The following is a 21,919-nucleotide window of genomic DNA, read 5'->3' as shown; positions in this document are numbered from 1 at the left end:
AAGTTCAGCCAAGCGGTCGCCCACAGCGCTTGTAGCGGCTACCGTTAGCCCGTACCGGGCCACCGGCGCTAGGACCCGGCGGCTCCCTCCGCATGCGGCAGCAGCGCGGTGCCGCTGCGAGACGAGAAGCAGAAATCTGCAGCCACAGAATGAAGAGATCAAAATGATGCTGCCTGTAAAAAGGGATTAAACGTAAGCAATCTGTCGTCGGCCGCGGTAAATCCGCCGCTCATGACTGTTCTACTTCTTTTTGAGACGTTTTAATGACTGTTGCGTTCACATGTCGGTTAGGCGCGTACAGTGACGGAGAAGGAGCTCATGACAGATGCATCGTGCACACTTTCACCGTTGCATCGGACGAGAATTGCAGCGGATGCAGGCAGGCCTTTAATGCGATCTGTTGTTTTTGTTTCTCCCCATCTGCCGGTCTAGTCTAAGCGCCACCTTGGGAGGATCAGCTGCCGTGGGTAAACACAGATTTGGTTGAGGACATGCCGTCGTTGAGCATCCGTTGCGCCGTTTGACTGACCATGATGAAGACGGAATCCACCTCCAAGAGCACCGGCTCTGGTTCTACGCTCCGGAGCCCATCTCCGCACAGGAACGCGTACGAGGCGGGGATGCAGGCCCTGAAGCCAGTCAAAGACAATGCTGCAAACGGGGACCTGCAGGAGGGCCCCCGGGGGCGCAGGTACGGCTCCAACGTGCACCGTATCAAGAACATGTTTCAGCAGATGCAGAGCACGTCCCCAGCCGATGCAGAGGGGGAGGAAGCGGCTAAAAACGCCGAGAAATCGGTGCGCCTCTCCCTCCCCAGAGCAGGGAGCCTGAATGAAAACGTGGACCACAGCGCGCTGCTGAAGCTCGGCTCCACCGTGTCCGAGCGCGTTAACAAATTCGACCCCAAACCGGAAAACGGCCAGCAGCGGGCCTCGTCGCCCAGCTACTCCAAGCTGCAGGAGACCCGGCGAATCTTTGAGCAGCAGGAGCGACAGCAGCAGGAAAAGCTGTCCACCACCAGGGTTCTGCTGAAGGCAGACAAGGCCGCTAGCTTCCAGGATGGCAGGCTGGACATGGTGGCGCGTTTCAACGGCAGCACGGAGTCACTGGACAGCCTGGACACCAGCGAGGCCGTGTCCCCCACGGTCAGTCAGCTCAGTGCCGTGTTCGAACGCGCTGCAGAACTCCGGAACAACCTCCACCGCCTTTCCTCCACCCCACCACTCCCATCCAGGGGTGTCAGCGCCAAGGTGGGTGTGTTGAACTCCAGGATAATCACAAAGAGAGTTAGTGCCTTTGCAGCTGGCAAGGAGGAAGAGGGTAACAATCAGAGAGGCCAACAGGGGTCTACAAGGGCCCCCAGGGGAAAGCTGAGTCCCCCATCTGACAGCATTAACGGAGCTCAACGTGCCGACCAACATTTCAGCACAGCAGATGAGCTAGAAATAGAACAGATAGAAAAGACAGTTTCGGATGCGGGCGTGGAGGCAAAAGTCGAGGTCGCACCCAAGAAGCTGAGCGGCACCACGCTGCAAAATGACCCCCAGGTCTCTGTGGAGAACGGAGAAGCCACCGGTGAGAAGCGGGGCTCTCCAAAGGGCCAGGGGGGGCACGGGTATTACGAGGAGGACGCGGTGTCCAGAGATGCCGAGAGGGTGGAGGACAGGACGCTCAGAGAGGACCAGTCTGAACTGGAGTCCCTGGATATCAGTACCTACAGTGCGGCGGGGGAGGACTACGGAGGGAGCCAGGTGGACGAAGACGAGGAAGACGAAGACGAGGACGAGGACGACGACCGCTACGACCCCGAGTCCAGCTGCGTGGAGATCGTCGGTCTGCCGGTGGAGGAGGAGCCGCCCCCTTCCAGGAAGATCCGCTTCAGCACGGAGCCCATCAAGGTGAGAGGCACTGAGTGGGAGATGATCTCCACGGGGTTGTTTGGAACCTGGAAAAATAGCTCATTGAAGCAGTGGTGGCTCCTCGACCCCGACACCAGCGCCCTGTTGGTGACGGGATTTGGCGTTAACGTCCGTACGTTAAATTACGCGATGAATAAATATGAAATGAATAGACTCAGAATTTCAACAAACGTCAGCGCTATGAATTATTTATCTCAGGAGAGAGGGTTTTTTACTTATTTATCAGGGATTTATTATTCCGGTATCAGTATTTGTGGTGCTAATAATTGATCAGGATTAGTGTGCACTATCATACCTGCATGTGTAGATCTAGTTGTACTGGCTTATGCTCACTTTTGCTCTTCCTCCAGAGTATTGGGGCTTTTTTCCAGCCTTTATTCATTCCCGTGTTGAGTGGATGAATTTTGACCTTAAGATTTTCCGCTGTGGGCCAATCATATCCGCCGTTGCTGTCAGCTGGTTTGAAGAACTCACTTAGCTGCCGTGTCTGACGCTGACCTTTTGATTTGTCAACGACGCGGGAGTTGCAGACGACGACCCCGCTTGCCCAGCAGCAGAAGTCTGGGGGGGGGAATAATGAGGATGATTGCTGATTCTAAAGATGCAGATACTGGCTCCAGTGCTGATGGAAGCAGGAATCCTGTGTTTCTTTTGTGTTGGAAAGAGACGGGAAGGGAGACTGGACCAGTGACATCAAAGCAGAGGGGAGATGAGGGGGAGTGTGTGTCTGTGTCTGTCTGGGAGGCTTTAATGATCTGGATGTGAACGTCAGATTCTCCCCAGCCTCTGCTCTGCCTTGAGGTCTGAGGCTTGCAGAGGCGGCCCCGTTGCCACCGTGCATCACATGCACCCTCTCTTGCACAGAGCGATGTCAGTGACAACGCAGAGGCTGCTTTTCCCCCATGGCTGCACATCGGCCTGCAGTCTGAGGGCACTGAGGCTTTCGTCTGTGTTTGAGCTCCTTTGGAGAAAACATGCTCTTCCCTTATCATAAAGCATCCAAAACATCCATATTATGGATGATTATTTATTGTCTTGGATCCTACGTCTTGTCCAGTTGTCGATAATCAAGACGCTTTTGGAACTTTTACTCCAGTCTCGTGATATTTATGCTTTTCCAACACTGTAAGAGTGGAAAATTCTGAGGTATTTGCTGTAAGCCAATATCAAAACTCTAATTTCCAGAAACAATCCGCCTCCACCCTGCTGAAAATGTCATAAACCTGCTATCTGAGTTCCCATCGCGCAGTCGTGCTGCAGGTGGGAGACTCCTGCCACATTATTTTACCCTCGCGAGGTCCGAGATGGATGGCTCTGCGTACGTCAGATGCGGAAGTCATAACTCACAGGCGGAGATGGAGAAGGGCGGAATTTGCGCCCTGACCCCCGTTGCCGTCATCGCGGAATAACCCCCCGCCGAGGCCTTTATGCTGCATCAGTGTGGCCTTTGTTGTGGAGCCTGATGCTGGGGTGGATGCGTGTAAAAGAAAAGGAGTGGGGGGACCACAAGGTCAACTGGGAGGGGTGTCATTCTGCAGCTCAAATGTCATGCAGCTGTATAGCTGCCAGCTTCAGACAGCGTCACGGAGCGTCAGCGTCCTCCTCCACGCAGGTGCTGCCCACTTTTAGGGTGCATTTCCACTCTCTCTAATGGCTTCTTAACAAACTGTCTCGTGTCTTATCAAGCTGGCAAAAATAGCAGCTCTGCTTGGGGTGGAGTTCACACTGTAGCCTTTGTGTGCTCCTCCCGAGACTCGTTCTCTCGCTCCGTATTCTCTCCCTCTCGCTCTTTGTCACCAGTCTCCCGCTGTTAGTAAAAATAGCAGCATTGTTATCGCCATGCTTTCGAGAGCCGCCACCTTGTCGAAGGCAGGAAGGCTGCCTCTGGTGTCTTATTCATTTCTTATTTATGTCTCGGGACGGTTTGTTTTAGCTTCAGACCATAATTGTCCCTGAATGCCAAAGTTCACCACGCAGCCGCTCGCAGTGTTGTCGAGTTTGATGGTGGCTCGTGTAAAAAAAAAAAAATTAAAAAAATGACACTGTCTGCTGGATTTGTGCTGCCTTCCCACCGAACCTGAAATAATCAGATTTATTTTCCACGCACCAGAATCACCTTCCCGCCCCACACGTGCGCTCGCTCATTGGGCGTCTTCTTCCCGCACATCTCTAAGCTGTCCTCCCTGCTGTAGTGTTACGACTCCTCTATGTCACTGTATCCTCGCGCCGTCTCCTGCTTCGGATTCAGCCAGCCCGCCATATTTCATGCAGCGCGTCGGCTGGGAGACCAGACAGATTATCAGGAAGGTCACGCTGCCCCACTTCTTAGTCCTGCTGCGGTGGCTGCGGTGGTGGGGGCTTTCACTGTAAGCATCGTGCTACCTGACGAGGCTAGCTGACGAGCCACACAACCGTCTGGCTGTTCCGTCCCCTGCATCCTGTTGTCTCCCCATCAGGTCATGCACCTGCGCTGCTACCACAAAGTCAAGTTACACTCATTTCAATTATGCTAACTGGGAAAGGACAAAGGCTAGAAGATATATTGATGTTAGTGAAGAATATTTTTTCGTTTTTTTTTTCTTTCCGACAGTGAGAACGATCTAAAAGGACTCCTTTCTCTGCACCCACATGCTGCTTTGCTGTCACTGACCTTATTTCCATGCAGCCATGCTAGCATGGGGTCAGCCGTAAGCCTTAACACGACTGTCCAAACACCGGCCAGGCAAAATACACAGGCTCTGGTGCCGCGCAACCGTTACTATGACCACCCTATCCATTTTATTGGCTGGAGAACAGTGGCAGACAGCAAGGAGCATCGGAGAGTCCAAATATAAACAGGATTAAGATGCAATCACCAGACTTTTGCACATATCCAACCGGTGGCATTTTGGCGATTCATTGTTCAGATTTTAATTAATCTCATCAACATAAGTGTAGTCTGAGAACTGCAGCACAATAAAGCCTTTTGGCATATGTGGCTGAGCTAGAACGCGGCACTGCAGCTCACATTCAGCAAGAATAGCCCGAGTAAAAAAAGAGATGGAAAGTTGGGCAGAGAATGTGGAGAGACCGAGTGGAAACAAGCTGCTTCTGTTGTAATAAAAGCAGCAGCGTTGCCTCTGCACATCCCATCGTCAGAATCCAAAATTAGAACTGTTTTTGGAGAGTTCACAGGGAAGGAAACACAACAGCTGACTTACTGCTGTGGCTGGTGTGTTGAGGGACAAGGCGGCGCTGACTTGACTGTTTAATATCTGCTAGTTGCCTGAGGGCCACAAAGATGGAGTCCAACTGTGGGGACAAGGCCTCCTGGGAGGGCTATCATTTAGCTAAAACTTCTCCACAACAATGGTAGCTGCCATTTTTACTACCGTCGGCAGGCTGAGGTGGGCGCTCTGTGGAGGTACGAATACAGTCTGCTAGCTGCGGAGTAGCCCGAGCAAGCTGCCCACGCGGCTTTTGTAGGACATCCCAGCCAGTCAGTTGGCAGCAGAGGGAGGGAGGAAGGGAGTTTCCTGGCCATCTGTTAGCTCCTCTGACCTACTATCTGCCACAACTGGAACAGTTCTCCACTCCAGCCCCCCCCCCCCCCCCCCCCACCACCACGCTGCCATTAATCCCAATGTTTGTCTTCTTAAGATAGCGCCTCACAGTAGGAGAAGTCCTTGTCCTGTGCCCCCCCCCCCACCTTCCCACAGGTTGCGTTTTGAACATCAAGAATGAGGGGAACCGGTAAGCGAACTCCCAACGCCGTCTTACCATCCAGATCATGCGCTTGCCCCCGGCTGGAGGCCGTGACACACATCTGATCGTGGCTGTTGTTTTTTTCAGTTTCTAAAAAGCTGCCGAAGCTCCTCAGTCGATCTGGTGCTGCTCCGTGGCTGCAGAAACCGAGAGCTGCGCACGCCACCAGCTGTGGCCTGTTGATCTTTTCGCTGTAAAGAGAGTGAAGCAGTGCGGCGTTGGGGACACTGCAGTGCACACGTAATCTCCGTGCACTCTGCTGTTGTTGTATTCCCGCTACTTCCGATGCTAACAGTGTATTTTGTGTGTCATGTAATCCACATTCTGCTAATCCCTCTAAATACGAAGGTAACCTAAATCAAAAGCCATTAGACTTCGACGGCGGTGCCAGGTTCTGCTTTTCACCGGAATCACGCCGCAAATGGTTAAATAGCGGCGGTTTTGTGAGTGCAGCATTCAATAATGCATGAAAATGTAATTATAACGATTAAACCCTGGAGAGGTGATGTTTACGTTTCAAAGCCACTGTGGGGTTTTTCGTTTCTCTGAAGGGCAAAACTGAAGCCACGGAGATGCTTCTGTGTTCCACAGATGGGAAGAACTGCGAGGCGAGAAAACGTTCACAAGCAATTGTAAAAAAAAAAAAAAAGTTATAGTGGCTTGAACAAAGGGGGGAGAGAAAGTGAATAAAGAGCGAGGATACAGAATGTGTGAAAGGAGAAGTTCCAGCTCTGAATTAGTGGAGCATGCAAGGTGGTGCATGCACAATTACCTTGAAGGAGTGAAAGTGAGGCTTTGTTGCTATCAGCTTGTGTGAAGAGAGAGAGAGAAAGAGAGAGAGAGAGAGCCTACATTAGCATGCTGGGGGTGGTTATGTAAACTGCCATCCTCTTAGACCAGAGTGAGCGTCGGAATTTGGGCCCCGAAACGGAAGCTTCTATTTTCACAAGAGCAACTTCAGTAGGTCTGATTGATTCGAGCCCTCCTCCGTTTGACGGATCTTGAGCGTTAAGCTGCAGTTGTTTTGGAACCGAGTTCACCAGCCACAGGGATTCATTTGTGATGAGAGGAGCTGAATGGAGATCAGGGACTTCTCCTCTGAGTGTATCAGATACCCCCCCCCCCCCCCCCCCCCAGCTTAAGTGATGCACGCTTTAGGAAATAAACTGAAAACGTCATGAAGTGAAATCTCACCCGCTGATCGCAATACTGAATTTGTGGCGTCACAGGAGGGAAAGAAGGAAGCGGAATGAAGCTAAGCTAATCCGTGCTAAGAGAGGCAAATCCCAGAAATGCCACCCTAGTCTGATTCAGCGTTGCCGCCCCCTCCTGCAGGTGTTCGCCACGTACCCGAACGAGGACTACGACAGGCGCAACGAAGATGTGGACCCCATGGCGGCGTCGGCTGAGTACGAGCTGGAGAAGAGGGTGGAGAGGCTGGACCTGTTCCCCGTGGAGCTAGAGAAAGGTAGAACTATTCTTCAGAACAATTTGATTAATTGCTAAATTTAGATATCTTTGCATGGCAGCTGTGTGAGAAACACAAGTGTGAAAGAAGGAAGAGAGTTGGTTGCGGTGCTGTTCTCACCTTTAAAGCACATGTGAGAGCTGGAAGCGTAACCCTCACGTCGCTCTTGCTTCCTCCCTCAGTTCCTGCAGGATTGCCCCCACAAATATGCACTTTAATTACCCCCTATGAGTGAGTGAGTGAGTGTGTGTGTGTCCTGTCACCTCCCCCTGACCATTGTTGGATTCCCTTCCTACTGTACATTCTGATGTGATTCTGCGCTCTCTCTCAGATGGTGACGGGCTGGGCATCAGTATTATTGGGATGGGCGCGGGGGCCGACATGGGCCTGGAGAAGCTGGGCATCTTTGTGAAGACCGTCACAGATGGAGGCGCAGCCTTCCGAGATGGCAGGTACGATGATTCCAACTGAAGGGGCCTTTGCTTCCCTCAACCAAATGTCGGCTCCAGGTTTGCCTGGCAGCTTTATTTGCTTCTGCCTCTCGTGCCGTCCTTGGATCTTGGCAGCCGCGCGTACTGTAAAAGCTGCTGCCAAGAATCGGCTCTTGAATGGAGCCGGACCCGTGTGGGCTCAGATGATTGAGCAGAAGCCGCGGAGCTATTACCACCAACCCTGACCTTGTCTGTCCCTCTGCCTCCCCCCCCAGGATCCTGGTGAATGATCTGATCGTGGAGGTGGACGGTACCAGTTTGGTGGGCGTCACTCAGAGTTTCGCCGCCTCTGTTCTCCGCAACACCTCCGGAACCGTCAAGTAAGCAACAGCGGCTAGACGTGCGGGGAACCCTCCGAACAGCCTCGGTACCTCTCTGTAACTCTTAACTCAAAACTGTGGCCATGGGCCATGGGTTTGACCTGAATTCAAACGGGAATACCAGCATGGCGGCACTGTGTGCATGTGAACGTGCACTTTTTCTAGTGTTTCATGCATACAGTAGGTGTGTGTAGCATTCGGAAGCTATTTCTCTCTTCAGCGTTTGCTGCCACGACTCACTTCAGCAGCCGTCGTGGTCGAAGAAGTGGTTTCCTCTCGATGCGCGGCCGACGAGCAGCTTTACGCGCGGGGGCCGACTTTAACCACATCCTGTCCATTTGTTCTCCACGGTTTAGATTTACATCTGGGTTCTGTCGGGGTCGCGATCGCACACTCCAGGCTCTGAATGTGACTCCACAGAAGTAAACACAGCCGTCTTGAAACAGGAGAGGGGAATTGGTGGCTTTGGCATTTTGGAGTTCCCTTTTCATCCGGGCTCATTCATAATTCAAGCTTTAATTTGCGACACGGCCGATGGTGTCGGGCAGAACTGTGACTCATAACAACCACCAGACAGATGGGTGCAGACAGGAAGTGTGGTTGTTTACATTTCGTCAGCCATTAGCATTTAATCGTCGTCGATAGCTTCATCGCAACCTGCTGGACAGAGATTTGTTGGTCTCATTCCGGGAATGTGTCGTCTCTATGAAGCACGCTACGATAAACTGAATGAGAGGAGCTGAAGGTTTAGATTTTTATCAGAGAAGAGGCCAAATCCCCAATCTGTCTGCAACAGGAAGCAGTTTTCTGTCATCAGATGACTCGCACATTCCATCGCGCTTCATCTTAACACAACGTGTCAAAAAGATACATTAGCACCTTTTAGCTGAGCTACCTTTTAGATTTCTGCCACTGAGCCCCCCCCCCCCCCCCGTCTGAGCTGGACTGTCAATCATGCAGGTTTGTGATCGGACGGGAGAAGCCGGGCGAGCAGAGCGAGGTGGCCCAGCTCATCCAGCAGACGCTGGAGCAGGAGCGCTGGCAGAGGGAGATGATGGAGCAGCGCTACAACCAGTACATGGACGAGCAAGAGGTCAGTCTCCGGGAGGCTCGGGGATTAGCGGTGCATGGGCGAGCCAAGGAAAACGCTTGGGCCGTCGTTCTTGAATTTGCAGCGCAGAACTGAGGATGTAATGCTTACTAATCAGTTTTCTGCCCCCCCCCCTCCCTTCTCACTACACACAGAAACTGCAGTTAAGAGCATGTTAGAAAATTCTGGATGAGATTATGTCGAATTTCTGATGAATTCTACAATCTGCGAGGCAAGATTTCAATGGGGAAAAGAAAACGTGTAAAAATGGGAAGAGAAGCGGCTTGATTGCATAACAACGGCATCGCTAAAGAGCTTTAACATTTATGTAACCTTTTCAACCTGTTCTGGCGCATCGGCGGCGATCTTTTATTCTCAGTTCCCCTTCAGGATTATGAAATTCATCCCAGCACCACGTTGAACACAAGTGACCCTCTTTGACGTGGCTCTTCATTGTCTGCCAAGGGGGAAAAAAAGGGAAGGGGGGGGGGGAGAAAAGAGGGCCGCACTGCTGTATCCAGTGTGTGGTTTAAGAGCGACCAAACGATGAGCATAGCTTCTAAAACGGACAAATCAGGACAAATGAAATTTGGTGCTCTTTGGTCCTGCATCGTTAATCCACGTGTGACTTGTTTGTTTTAGTTTTACATAAACAGAGGATGGTCTCTGACTGTGTGTAGCTTCTTTACAATAGAGGGGAGGAAGTTGCTCCATTCATGTTAGAAAAATGGTGGCTGGCTCTCAGTAAAAACTCGTTTTAGGTAAACGTGGACTTCTGCGCCATCTAGTGGTCAGTGTGAGGCATTGCAGGTAAAGAAAATGCATATTTAAAGTATTTATGGGTCTTTGTTTGCATGTCGTCCCTGCAGGGTGGTGAGTACGGGACGGATGAAGAGGAGGACGAGGACGAAGAAGTCAGTCCATCTTATCCCAGCGCCATCGAGGTGTTTGATCTGGCAGAGAACGAGGACTTGTCCCCTCTAGAGACGGACCCTGAGAAACTGGCCCATAAGTACAAAGAGGTGATGAAACGAGCCCTTCATTGGATCCCTTCCTGTAGAATCACAGAGTATCCGCTCACAGGTACATGCGTATTTAAAACTGCGGTCTCCTTTTGCGATAAAGCTCCAGATCAAGCACGCTGTGACCCAGGCTGAGATCCAGCAGCTGAAACGAAAGGTAAACCAGTCAGGATGGCACAGTTAAACTGTATTTCTGTACATTATCGACACTTCTGTTGTCGTCCCAGCTGCACCACGCTGAGCAGGAGAAGCAGCGCTGGCGTATGGACAAAGCTCAGCTGGAGCAGACCCTGCAGGAGAACAAGGAGCGCATGGAGAAGCTGGAGGGCTACTGGATGGAGGCGCAGAGCCTGTGCAAGGCGGTGGACGAGCACCTGAAAGAGACCCAGTCGCAATATCAAGCCCTGGAGCGCAAGTACAGCAAAGCCAAGCGTCTGATCAAAGAATATCAGCAGAAGTAAGACGGCGTCTCTGCCGAACGCTGCGAGAGCTCAGCAGCATATGGGATCCAGTACTGACCTGCTTCTTTCTGAACCAGGGAAATCGAATACCTGAAGAAGGAGACCCAGCGTTGCGCACAGGTCGGAGCTGAAGCTTCGGCCCTGACAGATGAGTCTGGAGAGCTGCAAGAGCAGGTAGACGAAGCCACTGCGACATATAACTCCATATGAATACACACCTGCACGCGTGGGAACTCGTAAAATGATGAATTAGTTTTAGTCAAGGTATTTGTGGGTTCTGTACCTTGCTCGAGGGTACCTCGGCAGTGCTCTGAAGTTGTTCTGGCACCTTCTCCTACTACCGGAACACCTTCCATGTGTTGTCACCACCCATTTCCCAAATATGAAAGTAGATGACACGACTCTTGACCGCCCCCTACTGGCCGACTGCCGCATAGATCGAAACACATTAACTTAGGTTGATCCATTTCAGTCTATGTTATCTCGGTGATCATGGATTAGTTGGGCTCTTATAACCATAAGTGTACAGTTTATGAGTAAAATAATTCACCTATATAATTATATTAATATTCTACATCATCCTGTTTCGTCTGCAGGTGGCAGACCTGGAGAGCAGGATGGAAGAGCTGAAATCTGAACCTTTATAGAAGCCTTCATCTCTGATCATCTCAGAGGTCGGACGATGGCGTCACAGGACCTTCCTCACCTCGGACGTGACGGTTTTTAGTCGCATACTGTATATGTGTCCTCAGGCTCCGTATTCCCGCCAGTTTGAACCCCGTTTCTTTCCGTTAGCATTTCTGGGACTGTGAAGGACGCTCTCCTCTTGAATACAAACTCTGTTGAGCTCTAAATGCTTACTCTTTCTTTTTGAATTTCTGGAGGTCAGTATTTAATCCTTGAATTCGTGGTTTTTGTGACAGACCAAGAGTTGCTTTTAACTGCCAAAAATCAAAAGAAAAACAAAAAAAACCCCTTTTGCCTCGTTTTGTGACCTTTTTATTTTGTACATAACGTGACGCTGTGTGGATCAACAATCAGTTTGCTTTGTAAAAAAAAAAAAAAAAAAGTTTTAATGTGCATATTGTTTAACATAATATAAAACTAACGGGACTGGAGGCCGTTGTATATTTTAGTGGGTGTAAATTGGACGGAGAGCGATGGCGCCGCGGACGCCAACACGGTGCATCACCGCAATGAACGTGGACGTGTCTGAAGTGACGAGTCATACACATAGTAACCCAACCTCTGTAGGGGACGTATGTATCCTTGAGAACCACCTGCTGCCTATCTTTCAGAAGTGTTTCCTTTTACCATCTAAAGACTCTTTAACGAGCGTCCGACCCTCCCGTCTCCACCCCTCTGCTTCACAGCCAGAAGGAAGCATCGGCAACAGCTGTGCCACAAAAATGGATCTTTTATTCCCTCCCCACTTTCTCAAAAATGGATATTTGTCAAGGACTTGTGTAACCGGTATTAGTTAAGACTACTGATATTAAACATTACTGGGACTGTGATGTAAAAGATGTTACCAGCAGCAGAGTTATTAAAGATGAACCTGTCTCTAACCAGCAGCTGCACTTGCCACCTCTGTGTGTAGCACATGGACGACACTGCCAGGTGTATTATTCCAATTTTAGCAGTCTAAAAAAAAAGTGACAGTCTATTTGTGTCAACTGATCTACTGGTATGTTTGTATAGTTCATCTTAAGACTGAAATATTTGAATTTTACTTAATATTTATAATCACATCGAGGTGGAAATGACCGAAACTGACAAATGCCATGGGAAAAAAAGCAGTGTTAATTAGGACACTAATACTGTGTCGTGGAATAAATGAAGATTCATGAAGTGGGGAGAAACAGGCATGGTTATGAATATTTTCATATGGAGGCTTGTACAGTGCACATGCTTTGCATTGTATGTTTTGTGGAATAAATGGTTAACAGTGCTTGTGCCGTTGTGTATTTTTTTCCTTACAGTGGCTGTAGCGTTTATTTTTGGCATGAAAAATTTCTTTATGCAAAACTACACTAAAGAACACATGATTCAAAACAATCACCAACCAATTTGCTGGGACTGCTAACCAAGCTATTTCAGAAATAGGCGGTTTTTAATGTTTTTGTTACAGACATCATACAAAGATGGAGATGAAGAGCAGGCTAACGCATTCTTGCCCTCTGGTGGTAGGTTGCAGCAGAAGAATAAGCCCCTCCTCCACTCTATTATAACAGGAAGTGCAACGCCGAGTTCCGTCTCTCTCTCTCCCAAAGCTACGAGTGCATCTTCTGATGGTGCCTCCTGAGGTGGTAGCTGCGGGAAAAGCTCTTCCCACACTGGGTGCATTTAAACATTTTCTGCCCCAGGTGGAGCATCTGGTGGGCTTTCAGGCTCTGCGGCCGGCTGAAGCTCTTGCAACACTCGGAGCAGCTGTAGGGCCTCACCCCCGTGTGCTTCCTCTCGTGCCGCTTCAGGTCTCCGGACTGGCGAAAGCTCTCCCCACAGTGGGTGCACAGGTAGGGCTTCTCCCCCGTGTGAGTCCTCAGGTGCACGGTGAGCTGGCCGTTATACGAGAAGCTTTTGTTGCAGTGGGGGCACGTGTACGGCTTCTCGCCCGTGTGCACGCGCTGGTGCTGCTTCAGGCCGTAATGGTTTGTGAATCCTTTGCCGCAGTCCGTGCACAGGTAGAGCACCTTCACCTGCTGGAAGCACGGGTGAGCCTTGAACTCTCTGGCGCTTGCGCAGCGCTCGCCGCAGTGGGGGCACACGTGCCGGCCTTCCCCCTTCTCTTCCTCCACGGCGCCGTCGGACTCGCCGGGCGCCGCGCGCTCGGCGGGGTGGTGCCTCTTGATGTGCTTGAGCAGGTAGCTCTTCATGGTGAAGGAGAACTGACAGAAGGTGCAGGAGAAGAGCTCGGACGCGCAGTGGTACTTGACGCAGGCGTTGCTCTTCTGATGCTGCCTGAGGCTGCCCGGCGTCATGAAGACTTTGTTGCAGCGCTCGCAGCTGATGTTGGCCAGAGCCTCGTGCACGGTCTGCTGGTGTCGCTTCAGGAAGCCCGGTTTCATGAAGGTCGCCCCGCACTGGCCGCACTTGTGCTGTCTCAACATGCACTTGTGGGCTTCCAGCTCGGCCGGGTCCGCACACGTTCGATTGCAGCGGCTGCAGCTGAACCACCTTCTCGGGGTGGACGCGTCCGACTGCGTGGGTTCGAGCTCAGCTGGAGCAGCGGGCTTTTTGCAGATGACCACCCTCCGCTTTGGAGCGATGAGCTTGGTTACGGCGGAAATTCTAGACCGGGCTCGGAGCCTCTGTGGCCGCTGTGCAGGGTGTCTTTGGAAGGATTCGGTGGATCTCGCACCGGAGGGCTTCAGCTTAAAGTCTGGATCGCCGCTCACGTCATCCTGCGGCTCCACCGCGATCTCCTCGGAGTGATGCTCACTGAGGTGCTGCTGCAGATCATCTCCAGAAGGAAACGTGAGTGAACAATCCTCGCAGCTAAGCTGTGTGTCGGCTATGGTCCCAGGAGGCAGCTCTCCGTTGTCTCCATCTTGGCTTTGCTTTTGGTGATGTTGCAAATGTCTCATCAGGTCGCTGTATTGCCTGAAGCACTTGCGACACATGGCGCAGGCGTACGGCCGTAACCTCTCGTGCACGGCCACCTTGTGCCTCCTGAGGGACGCGTTACTGCTGAAGGTCTTACCACAGTCTGAGCAATCCAACCACGTCAATGATGCTTCTGCTGCTGAAGTGTCCACCGTGCCAGTTAACTGTACGTCTCCAAGTAGACTCTTGTTCTCACTGACCTCTTTTCCTTCCTCGGGTGCATCCTCACTTTCTGTCCTCGGTGTCACGCCGTCCTCCTCTTCATTGGTTCCTGCGTTTTGCTCTGCTACATCTGTGTCTTTGGGTGCCACCTGCTTCCTGTGAACCGTCTGGTGTCTGATCAAGCCAGACGCCTGGCTGAAACTCCGCCTGCACTGGGGGCAGCAGTAGGGCCGTTTGTTGGAGTGCACACACAGCTTGTGTCTCCTGAGGTGAGGAATCTGCTTGAAAAACTTGCCGCAGTCATCACAGGTGTTGGCGCCGGCAGGGTCAATCGTTAACACCACCAGGGATTTAGCAGAGTCAACGCCAGGCATTTGTGCCGCATCATCGGGGGGTGTGGAACTGTCCGAGGTCGTCTGAGGGTGGAGGCTCTCGATGTGCCGCTGAAGGAATGCCTCTGTGGTGAAGGGCAGCTGGCAGTGGGGGCACAGGAAGACCGGAGCTGTTGGGGTTGAATCACTCCCTGAAAATTCAAAAAGACACCATTTTGTAATAATGCTAAATCTCAATTATGCTCAAATAAATGCAAATAATTAGAGGATTAAAAAAAACAAAACAAAGGTACCTGTTCCATTCGCCCGACTAAACCACACTTGGGACCAAATGTCAGTAAAATGGGCCAGAAGTTTGCTGCTCGGCCACACCAGGAGTTCATCCCCAGGGTTTATGGTGCGAGAGCAGTGAAACAAGACGATGCTATTGTATTCAACTGCTAACAAATTTGATTCTTCTTTGTTACGGGCACAAGTGACATATCTGAAGAGAGAGAAATAATGCACGTTTAAAGTTTCTGTTTTGGGTAGAATATGGACTCTTAAATAGTGAACCCATCTATCGTGGTTTAGGAATTCTAGATGTGTTCGACATACAGTATTTCACACTGAAGATGAAAACATGGAATAATACCTCATCCAGTTTGAGTGTGATTCTCTCACGCCGTCAATGTACTCATATGTGTCCTCCCCTTTGTAAATCTGCAGAAAGTGAAATTTACCATATGATAAAACGCACATATATAGAGATATGAATACATGTTGGGAAGCAATAACGGATATATTCATGACAGCGTGGTAACCGTTCCAAACTCACCTCCCAGGAGAAATGACTTGTCAATGCATTTTCCTTTGCAGTAACTTCCCCTTCATATGGTCCGAAGTGCATTCCAGGAGACACTACTGGGCCATTATTTAAAACCCCAACTCCTGCATTGGGAATACTAGATCTACCTATCACCAGGCCATAGGGCAGAGTGAGGAGGGCCCTCTGGGGGATGCCCATGCTAGCTGGAAAGTCAAGAATGAAGGATGGACCAGTGATGTCTGGAGAAATACTCTGGTTCTGGAAGAGACCCAGACACTCTTCACAATCTAGAAACAAGGTCAAATTGGGATTAGGCATGAAAAGACTGTAAACTGTATCCAAAACAATGGAAATGCTGCATCTTCCTTACAAAATCCACCATCTGCCTCAAAGTTATCCACTTGTCCCACACTGTCCAACAACCTTTGGATGGGTGTTTTTACCGACTCCAGGTCTGCTATCACTGCAACGGGAACTATTTGTAGGTTTGTAAGGTAACCAGCCCCCGAATCCAAATGAAAAGAACAAGGAGCTCAATCATACCTGCCAGGTTGTTGTCTGATGGGGAGCCATCGTCGGTTATAACAACTTCTTCTGTGGTTTCAACCCACTCCACGTCGTTATTTGTACCCGACATGAATGCAAACCTGTGTAAAATTAAAGAGAACATTAACTTTAAATTATCATGGCAGCAGGTCACATAGAAAGACGAAACGTTAGTATTCGAGCCCAAACATTAGGCTATCCTCTAAAATAAGTCATATATAATAGATTTGGCGTATGCAAGAGGAAATAACTGTTGTTTCGGGGAAAAAAGTTAACTTGGGGGTTAATTTAGCCTTTGACTTGTAAGACAGCGTTATCATTGCTTTCTGCAGTTACTAACTACTTTTACTCAGATATCAGCAACACCAACACTGGCATTAGAACAATTACTTTCAGAGTTAATTTAATATTTTTACCTGCTAGAATCACATGAACAGCAGTTCTCGGATGGATGTGTCCACTCAACTCGTACCAGATTAGTCACCCATTAAACCCGGATGTTGAACAATACTAACCGGAAGTAAATAATGAGCACTTTCTTCTTCTTTGGTACTCAGCCGGTAGCGCTCCGAATGTCGTATTGCTGCCCTCCTCCGGTTGTATCCTCCCACAGTACTCTATTCATTTTGGAACGTGTTTTAAACGACGATGCTTTAATTCCCCGGACCTTTATTGTGGTTACTGTGCAGGTGTCATCGGGCTCTATTAACACTTAACTATATTTATCAAAACTAGTAGTTTCCACATCTTATTTAGTCATGGGCGCCGCTGGTGTAGTGGTATCATGCAAGATTCCCATTCTTGCGACCCGGGTTCGATTCCCGGGCGGCGCACCTGTTTTCCATTTTGCAATTGTAGCAAATCTTCCCCATCAGTCACAATCAAAGACGTTTTGATGCTTTCAAAGGGCAACGGAGCTTTAACGCAAAGCAACATATAGTATTACTATTGTCACGCCAGCCTAATGCTACTGACATCGATTAAGACTATTGTTGAAGATCGGAGCGTTCTAAATAAATACGACTGTCACATTTATCAGTATAGGATTCAAAAGATTCGGTGTAGTTCAGCCTAAACGCTCACGACACAACACTCCGAGTGTCAATAAGCGGTTACCTGGCAACTCTGCACGCCAAACTTCAAGGGTCCGATTTTTGCAACAACTTTCTCCAGCCGTTAATCTTTTTATTATTTTGGCCAGTGGATTAGCAGTTTTTTTTAAAGGCGTCTTCAGACGGATATCAGACGTTGAGTTGCTTGAATTCTAAGGTGGATATATTCACTGAAAACGAGATAGTTTTGGCTGCAACATGAATTCGGTAAATGACAGTGGAGCTCCAGCGGAGCGCTGCTCCACACTGTGTGGGATGTGTCCGGCCTGCGTCTTTGGACCAGAACCACCAGATTCCGATCGCTGTTTGTGGACGGTTAAAGATGATCTCAGAAGGAAGTTCATCGTGGGTCTGATTTTACGATGCACCAGTGTCAAGGTTCTTCAGACCATCCAGGAGGCGCTGAGATTCACCTCATGGACTTTATTCAATCACGTCCGGTCAGAGATCCCGTCTTGCATTGACGTCAGGCTCGCCAGGACGAGGACCAGGGCGTCGGATGGGGAACCGCTGGGCCTGGACGTGAATAAGATCTTTGACTGGTTCACCAGCAGCTCCGACACGACGAAATCACGCTTCATTCTCCGCCTCTTTTCATTATGCGACTCGGAACTTTTACGAATGGCGGCCAACCTGACCAACGTCCTTCTGGCCAGACAACAACAAGGGCTCACGCACATAGATGGTAAAGAAGAGAAAACCAAATGGATCCTTTTGGAGTTCTGCCGTTGATGTTGCAGTGCCTGTCTCTGACCGACAGATGTCGACAGAGTTCCACAATATGTTCACCACGACAGAAAACTATACCTTTGCTCCAAGAAGCATCAATTTTAATCGGCATCTTTATATGCTAACGTTTTGTCTTTTTCAGTAAGTAGTCAGAGTACCAATCAACCTGAGCAGAGCAACGATGAAGACTCAGAGAACCCTGCTCTGATGGTGGTCCCTGGGTCCTCAAAGTCCATGTCTGGAGTCAGCCCATACTGTGACTATATTAGCTGCTTACCTGGCCATCTGTCGAAGAGGATATTAGGTAATAAAGCCAGTGGTTGCATCTTTTAGCTTTCAAAAGTTGTCAAAACCCATCAAACCCACAGGTTTCTGGTATATGTTGTCTTCCATCAGGCCTGCTGGATAGGCAAACCTTGAGAAACTGCCAGAAGATTTGTCGAACGTGGTGGTGCCTTGCACAGGAAACCATGGCCGAACGCAAGCTCAGACGAGGTATCGAGGAGCAAATTAAAGCAGCGTTGAAGGTGAGAGGTTTACAAAGTATCACATCTTTAGTAATGCTTAAAGAATTGGACAAAATATACTCAAGAGCGTGGATAGATGCATGTTGCTGGATCATTTCCCCCCTGTTCTGTTGCAGAAATATACCAGGGCGAAGACTGTCAATCCTACCTATGCTAGCTTTGTTGAAGTCCCCGTACCTTTAAAGGATGAGGAGGACGTGGAACGCTGCGACCAACAGGTCGGCCCATCATCGGTGTCTCTGCACCAGCCACAGACCAACAGTTTTCTCCTCACTGTTTACACAGGCGGACATTTTCAAAAGTGCTTATGCCAAAATTCCCACCAAGCTGCAGCGACTGGAGGAGCGGAATGTGTATTGCGGTACATATTTCACCACAGTGCTGCTGAAGAGGTTAGTGGACCTTCTGGGTCAAAGCCGCATGGTTGAATACAAAGCTGAGGTTGTCTGGTTCACAGGGAAGACCCCTCTCGAGTGGTGGACTACAGAACCGGACCCCTAATGGCCGTGGGCTCCAAAGTACCTGTGCTCCACCTGTTTTATGTGACGAGTGAACTTAAAGAGTTAAAAGTGCTGAAGGGTCACGCGGGCAGCATCCGGGCGGTGCTGATCTGTGAGGACCGAGACCTGGTGATTACGGGGAGCTTCGATTCAAGCATCCGGTGAGGAGGAGGAGGAGGAGGAAGACATTTCACCTCATCCTCATTTGGATTATGAATGATGACATTCTGGATGTCTGTGTGTTCCCATCTCACATGCAGGTGCTGGGATTGGAAGGCAGACAAATGTGTGGCGTCACTGTATGGCCACAGCGGCGCTGTCAACTGCCTGGACCTCCACGGTGATAAAATCGTCTCCGGAGCTAAAGACCATCTGGTCAAAGGTACGTGGTCTCTTCCAGAGTGTACGTCTCTGTCTATATGTGGACATTTTACGCTCAGAAATCGCCAATCCACCAGATTTATAGTGAGAAAGAGGCTTAATTATTAATTAACGTAGTCCTTCTTCATTCCATTTACACGCAAAGTTGCACATTTGTGATAACTGAAAAGCTTTATTCAAACCCATGATCTGGGGCGTCAGATCAATCCTTGGCTGAGAACACGAGCGGCTGTTATCAGTTACAGCCAAAGATAAGACTAAAACGAATCGTTGGAGGGACAGCGAGTCCTTGTGGGCAGGTTAAGGTCACATTGTCTCTGGTTTCTCCCTGTGTGCCCCCTCCTCACCCCTCACCTCCCCTCGTTACCCTCTCCAATGCGTCTCACCTGTATCTAGTTGGCCACGCCCCCTCCCTCAGACATTTAAACAAGCCGAAGGCACATAAAATGGCAGCTTGTGGTTTCCATTAATCTGTTGTACATTTTGACAATGTTGTCACCAAAAACCTCAATGAGGCTTCCATGTGAGCTCGATATTTACCGTCACTCTGCCAGTGTGGAGTCTCGAGACAGGAAAACATGTGGAGAAATGTGACTTCAAGCATCCCGCTCCGGTCCAGTGTGTGAGGATCAACGCTACGACCGTTTACAGCAGCTGTGCCCGGGGCCTGGTCAAGGTCTGGGACCTGGAGAGCAGGGCGCTGATCAGGGTGAGAAGATCGCTGAGCATCATCCACCACGTCCTCCGGGTGGATCCTGGTGTGGAGAATTCTGCGTCCGTTGTTCTCGCAGGTGATCGACGCACACAGGAACTCCGTGAGGTGCCTGTTCCTGGACGATCTGCACTTGTTCTCCGCCGATGTGGACGGCCAGGCCATGGCCTGGAGCCTCTCCAGTGACGTGAAGCAGTGTCTCATGACCTTCAAACACCCAAAGTAAGCCAGATCATTTCAAAAGTTTTGCTTTGGGGAGCTGGAGGCGATCTTATGAGCTGCTGAACCCTTGGAATGCAGACTTTATCTGGCATTTTCCAGATGTCCTCCTTGAGGAGGCCTTTCTGAAATGACCATGTCTGTCACCAAAAACTGCTGCTGGTTTTCTGGCAGGGAGGTTAAATCTCTGACTCTGGTCTTCCTTCGCGTGCTGACCGGCTGCACGGATGGAAAGATTCGCGTGTTCAACTTCCTGACTGGGGAATGTCTGAAAGCGATCACGGTAGAGGCCGAAAATGTGGGAATACTGTCGGTGCACTTTCACGACAACGGGTGAGACGGGCGCTCTCTACTGAACGTCTTTCATGGGGGTGTGACGGTGGTCCTCAAATGCTGCTTCTACTGCCTCCTCCAGGATTTTGGTGAACAGCAAAACCAGAATAACGCACCTCCAGTTTGCCAAAGTGTTCTGGAATTATGCAGCCGAAGGAAGCCAGGCTGACGCTGTGGCGAAACCCGCCGGTTCCCTCGGGAAACTCTCTGACCCCCTGGAGAAGTTGGTACCGCCCCGTAAAAAGATGGACGGGAGGAACGTCAAGAAGTCCGATAAATCCAAGCAGCTTCACCAGAGTCTCACCTTGCCATCATCTGCCAAACAGGCCCAGGGTAAAAATGCTCTCGCAGAAATAAGATGGTTTTTAAAGATGAGTTTATTGAAATGGAACTTTTCCTTCGTAGACAAGGGGGGCAGCGACGAGCCCTCGCTGCTCCTGAGTGAGAGGGCATCAAATGAGCGGGTAAAAAAGAGGGTGCCTCACCATCCTCTCACATGACTCCATCCCCCACAAAGGTCGGGACCATCCTGCAGGCACGCTGCATGGATGAAACCGGCACCAACAATGGAGCACAAGTCCAGCCTGCGTGACTCCTGAGGTCCAGATGTGGGTCAGACTTCTTCACAGCTCCAGCTGCACATGTAAAGGAGGGTTGCACCGGCTCTCTGCAGAGTACAGACGATGTCCAGGCTGAAGTAAAACATGCTGGATGTCCAACAGGGCTGAGAGCAAAATGTGTCCTGGGAGGGCGTTTTTTTTAATTGTGCAGTTCCACCGTGGCACCGATAGGCGGCACTGTTTCATAACTTTAAGATTAAAGAGTTATTAAAATAAAATGACAACGCAGAGGGTAAATCGATCAAGTTGCAACATCTTTAGCTAAACATTGGTATTCTGCCACTTTTCATTAAAGCCTGTAAGCAAAATGCATCCCAAGTGTAATTTAATTTTGACATTTATACATTTATTAATAATTGCTATGACCAGCCCATTAAACCGCTCTCACCATCATCGGTGTGCATCACTGTCGACTTTGACAGGTTTTTGCTGGCTGGGTTGATACAGCGACTTCTGAGCCGTTATGTTGGCACAACCGGTTCTTGAAGTGCATTGCCCAATACTTGGTGGCGTCTTCTGTCATTCATGGTCTTCAGAGCAGAGAGGGGCGTCCTCCCCAACCCCCCCACCACCACCACCTGCCCTCGAGCACCGTTGCCTGGAGGGCATCATTAGAGGTGGCGGAGGTTGGACATCAGAAGGTCCACACCACAGCTGGGCAGCCCTGAATAACAAAGGGTTGCGTACGAGCAGCTCTGATAATTAGCGTGCAAACCCAAGAAAAGGGGAAACTCTTAATGGGGGAATGCTCTTGGACCTTCTCCTCCCCAGTTCAGACCTGGAGCCTGTCTGGGTGATAGGATAATTTATGTGTGAG

At 50.0% G+C, this 21,919-nt stretch overlaps 3 protein-coding genes and 1 non-coding gene across 5 annotated transcripts; 3 read left to right on the top strand and 1 right to left on the bottom strand.

Annotated features, from left to right (window-relative positions):
• The first annotated feature begins 53 nt into the window (after window positions 1-53).
• Window positions 54-12,466, top strand: LOC101063632 (neurabin-2-like). Its single transcript, XM_003961012.3, has 11 exons — window positions 54-192; window positions 433-1,898; window positions 6,999-7,131; window positions 7,463-7,583; window positions 7,838-7,942; window positions 8,903-9,035; window positions 9,902-10,054; window positions 10,158-10,211; window positions 10,282-10,511; window positions 10,593-10,689; window positions 11,112-12,466. Exons 2-11 carry the CDS (start codon window positions 531-533, stop codon window positions 11,160-11,162), a joined length of 2,445 nt encoding a protein of 814 aa, XP_003961061.1. The 5' UTR covers window positions 54-192; window positions 433-530; the 3' UTR covers window positions 11,163-12,466.
• On the bottom strand, window positions 11,567-16,494 carry prdm9 (PR domain containing 9). 2 transcript variants are annotated; one of them, XM_011602711.2, is made up of 7 exons: window positions 16,386-16,494; window positions 15,967-16,070; window positions 15,794-15,898; window positions 15,433-15,710; window positions 15,250-15,317; window positions 14,909-15,099; window positions 11,567-14,806 (listed from the first exon to the last, which is right to left on the bottom strand). In XM_011602711.2, the coding sequence occupies exons 2-7, from the start codon at window positions 16,058-16,060 to the stop codon at window positions 12,789-12,791; spliced, it is 2,754 nt and encodes a 917-aa protein (XP_011601013.2). In that variant the 5' UTR covers window positions 16,061-16,070; window positions 16,386-16,494; the 3' UTR covers window positions 11,567-12,788. The 2 variants fall into 2 exon arrangements, with proteins under 2 accessions (XP_011601013.2, XP_011601060.2); XM_011602758.2 differs by having other exon boundaries at window positions 15,794-15,886.
• A 237-nt stretch (window positions 16,495-16,731) lies between these two features.
• trnag-ccc (transfer RNA glycine (anticodon CCC)) lies at window positions 16,732-16,802 on the top strand. The gene has a single exon. It is a non-coding gene; the product is annotated as a tRNA-Gly (tRNA).
• A 212-nt stretch (window positions 16,803-17,014) lies between these two features.
• Window positions 17,015-21,414, top strand: fbxw10 (F-box and WD repeat domain containing 10). The gene is made up of 12 exons (XM_029845766.1): window positions 17,015-17,766; window positions 17,953-18,114; window positions 18,207-18,337; window positions 18,454-18,555; window positions 18,623-18,729; window positions 18,795-18,998; window positions 19,098-19,219; window positions 19,773-19,927; window positions 20,010-20,152; window positions 20,324-20,482; window positions 20,565-20,815; window positions 20,888-21,414. The coding sequence occupies exons 1-12, from the start codon at window positions 17,280-17,282 to the stop codon at window positions 20,980-20,982; spliced, it is 2,118 nt and encodes a 705-aa protein (XP_029701626.1). The 5' UTR covers window positions 17,015-17,279; the 3' UTR covers window positions 20,983-21,414.
• Window positions 21,415-21,919: the final 505 nt, after the last annotated feature.

The sequence above is a fragment of the Takifugu rubripes genome, chromosome 1 (genome assembly GCF_901000725.2).
Source record: "Takifugu rubripes chromosome 1, fTakRub1.2, whole genome shotgun sequence".
Lineage (NCBI taxonomy): Eukaryota > Metazoa > Chordata > Actinopteri > Tetraodontiformes > Tetraodontidae > Takifugu > Takifugu rubripes.
This window is presented reverse-complemented; position numbering and strand designations above follow the sequence as displayed.

Bases quoted from the DNA above. Each gene is read 5' to 3' on its own strand.
- LOC101063632 (XM_003961012.3), top strand. From the start codon at position 531: ATGATGAAGACGGAATCCACCTCCAAGAGCACCGGCTCTGGTTCTACG. The intron at 1,899-6,998 runs GTGAGAGGCACT...CCCCTCCTGCAG, and splicing joins TCAGCACGGAGCCCATCAAG to GTGTTCGCCACGTACCCGAA. The intron at 10,055-10,157 runs GTGATGAAACGA...TTTGCGATAAAG, and splicing joins TGGCCCATAAGTACAAAGAG to CTCCAGATCAAGCACGCTGT.
- prdm9 (XM_011602711.2), bottom strand. From the start codon at position 16,060: ATGTCGGGTACAAATAACGACGTGGAGTGGGTTGAAACCACAGAAGAA. The intron at 15,711-15,793 runs GTAAGGAAGATG...CCTTGTTTCTAG, and splicing joins TGAGGCAGATGGTGGATTTT to ATTGTGAAGAGTGTCTGGGT. The intron at 14,807-14,908 runs GTACCTTTGTTT...TTGAATTTTCAG, and splicing joins TAGTCGGGCGAATGGAACAG to GGAGTGATTCAACCCCAACA.
- fbxw10 (XM_029845766.1), top strand. From the start codon at position 17,280: ATGAATTCGGTAAATGACAGTGGAGCTCCAGCGGAGCGCTGCTCCACA. The intron at 18,338-18,453 runs GTGAGAGGTTTA...GTTCTGTTGCAG, and splicing joins AAATTAAAGCAGCGTTGAAG to AAATATACCAGGGCGAAGAC. The intron at 20,153-20,323 runs GTAAGCCAGATC...GTTTTCTGGCAG, and splicing joins ATGACCTTCAAACACCCAAA to GGAGGTTAAATCTCTGACTC.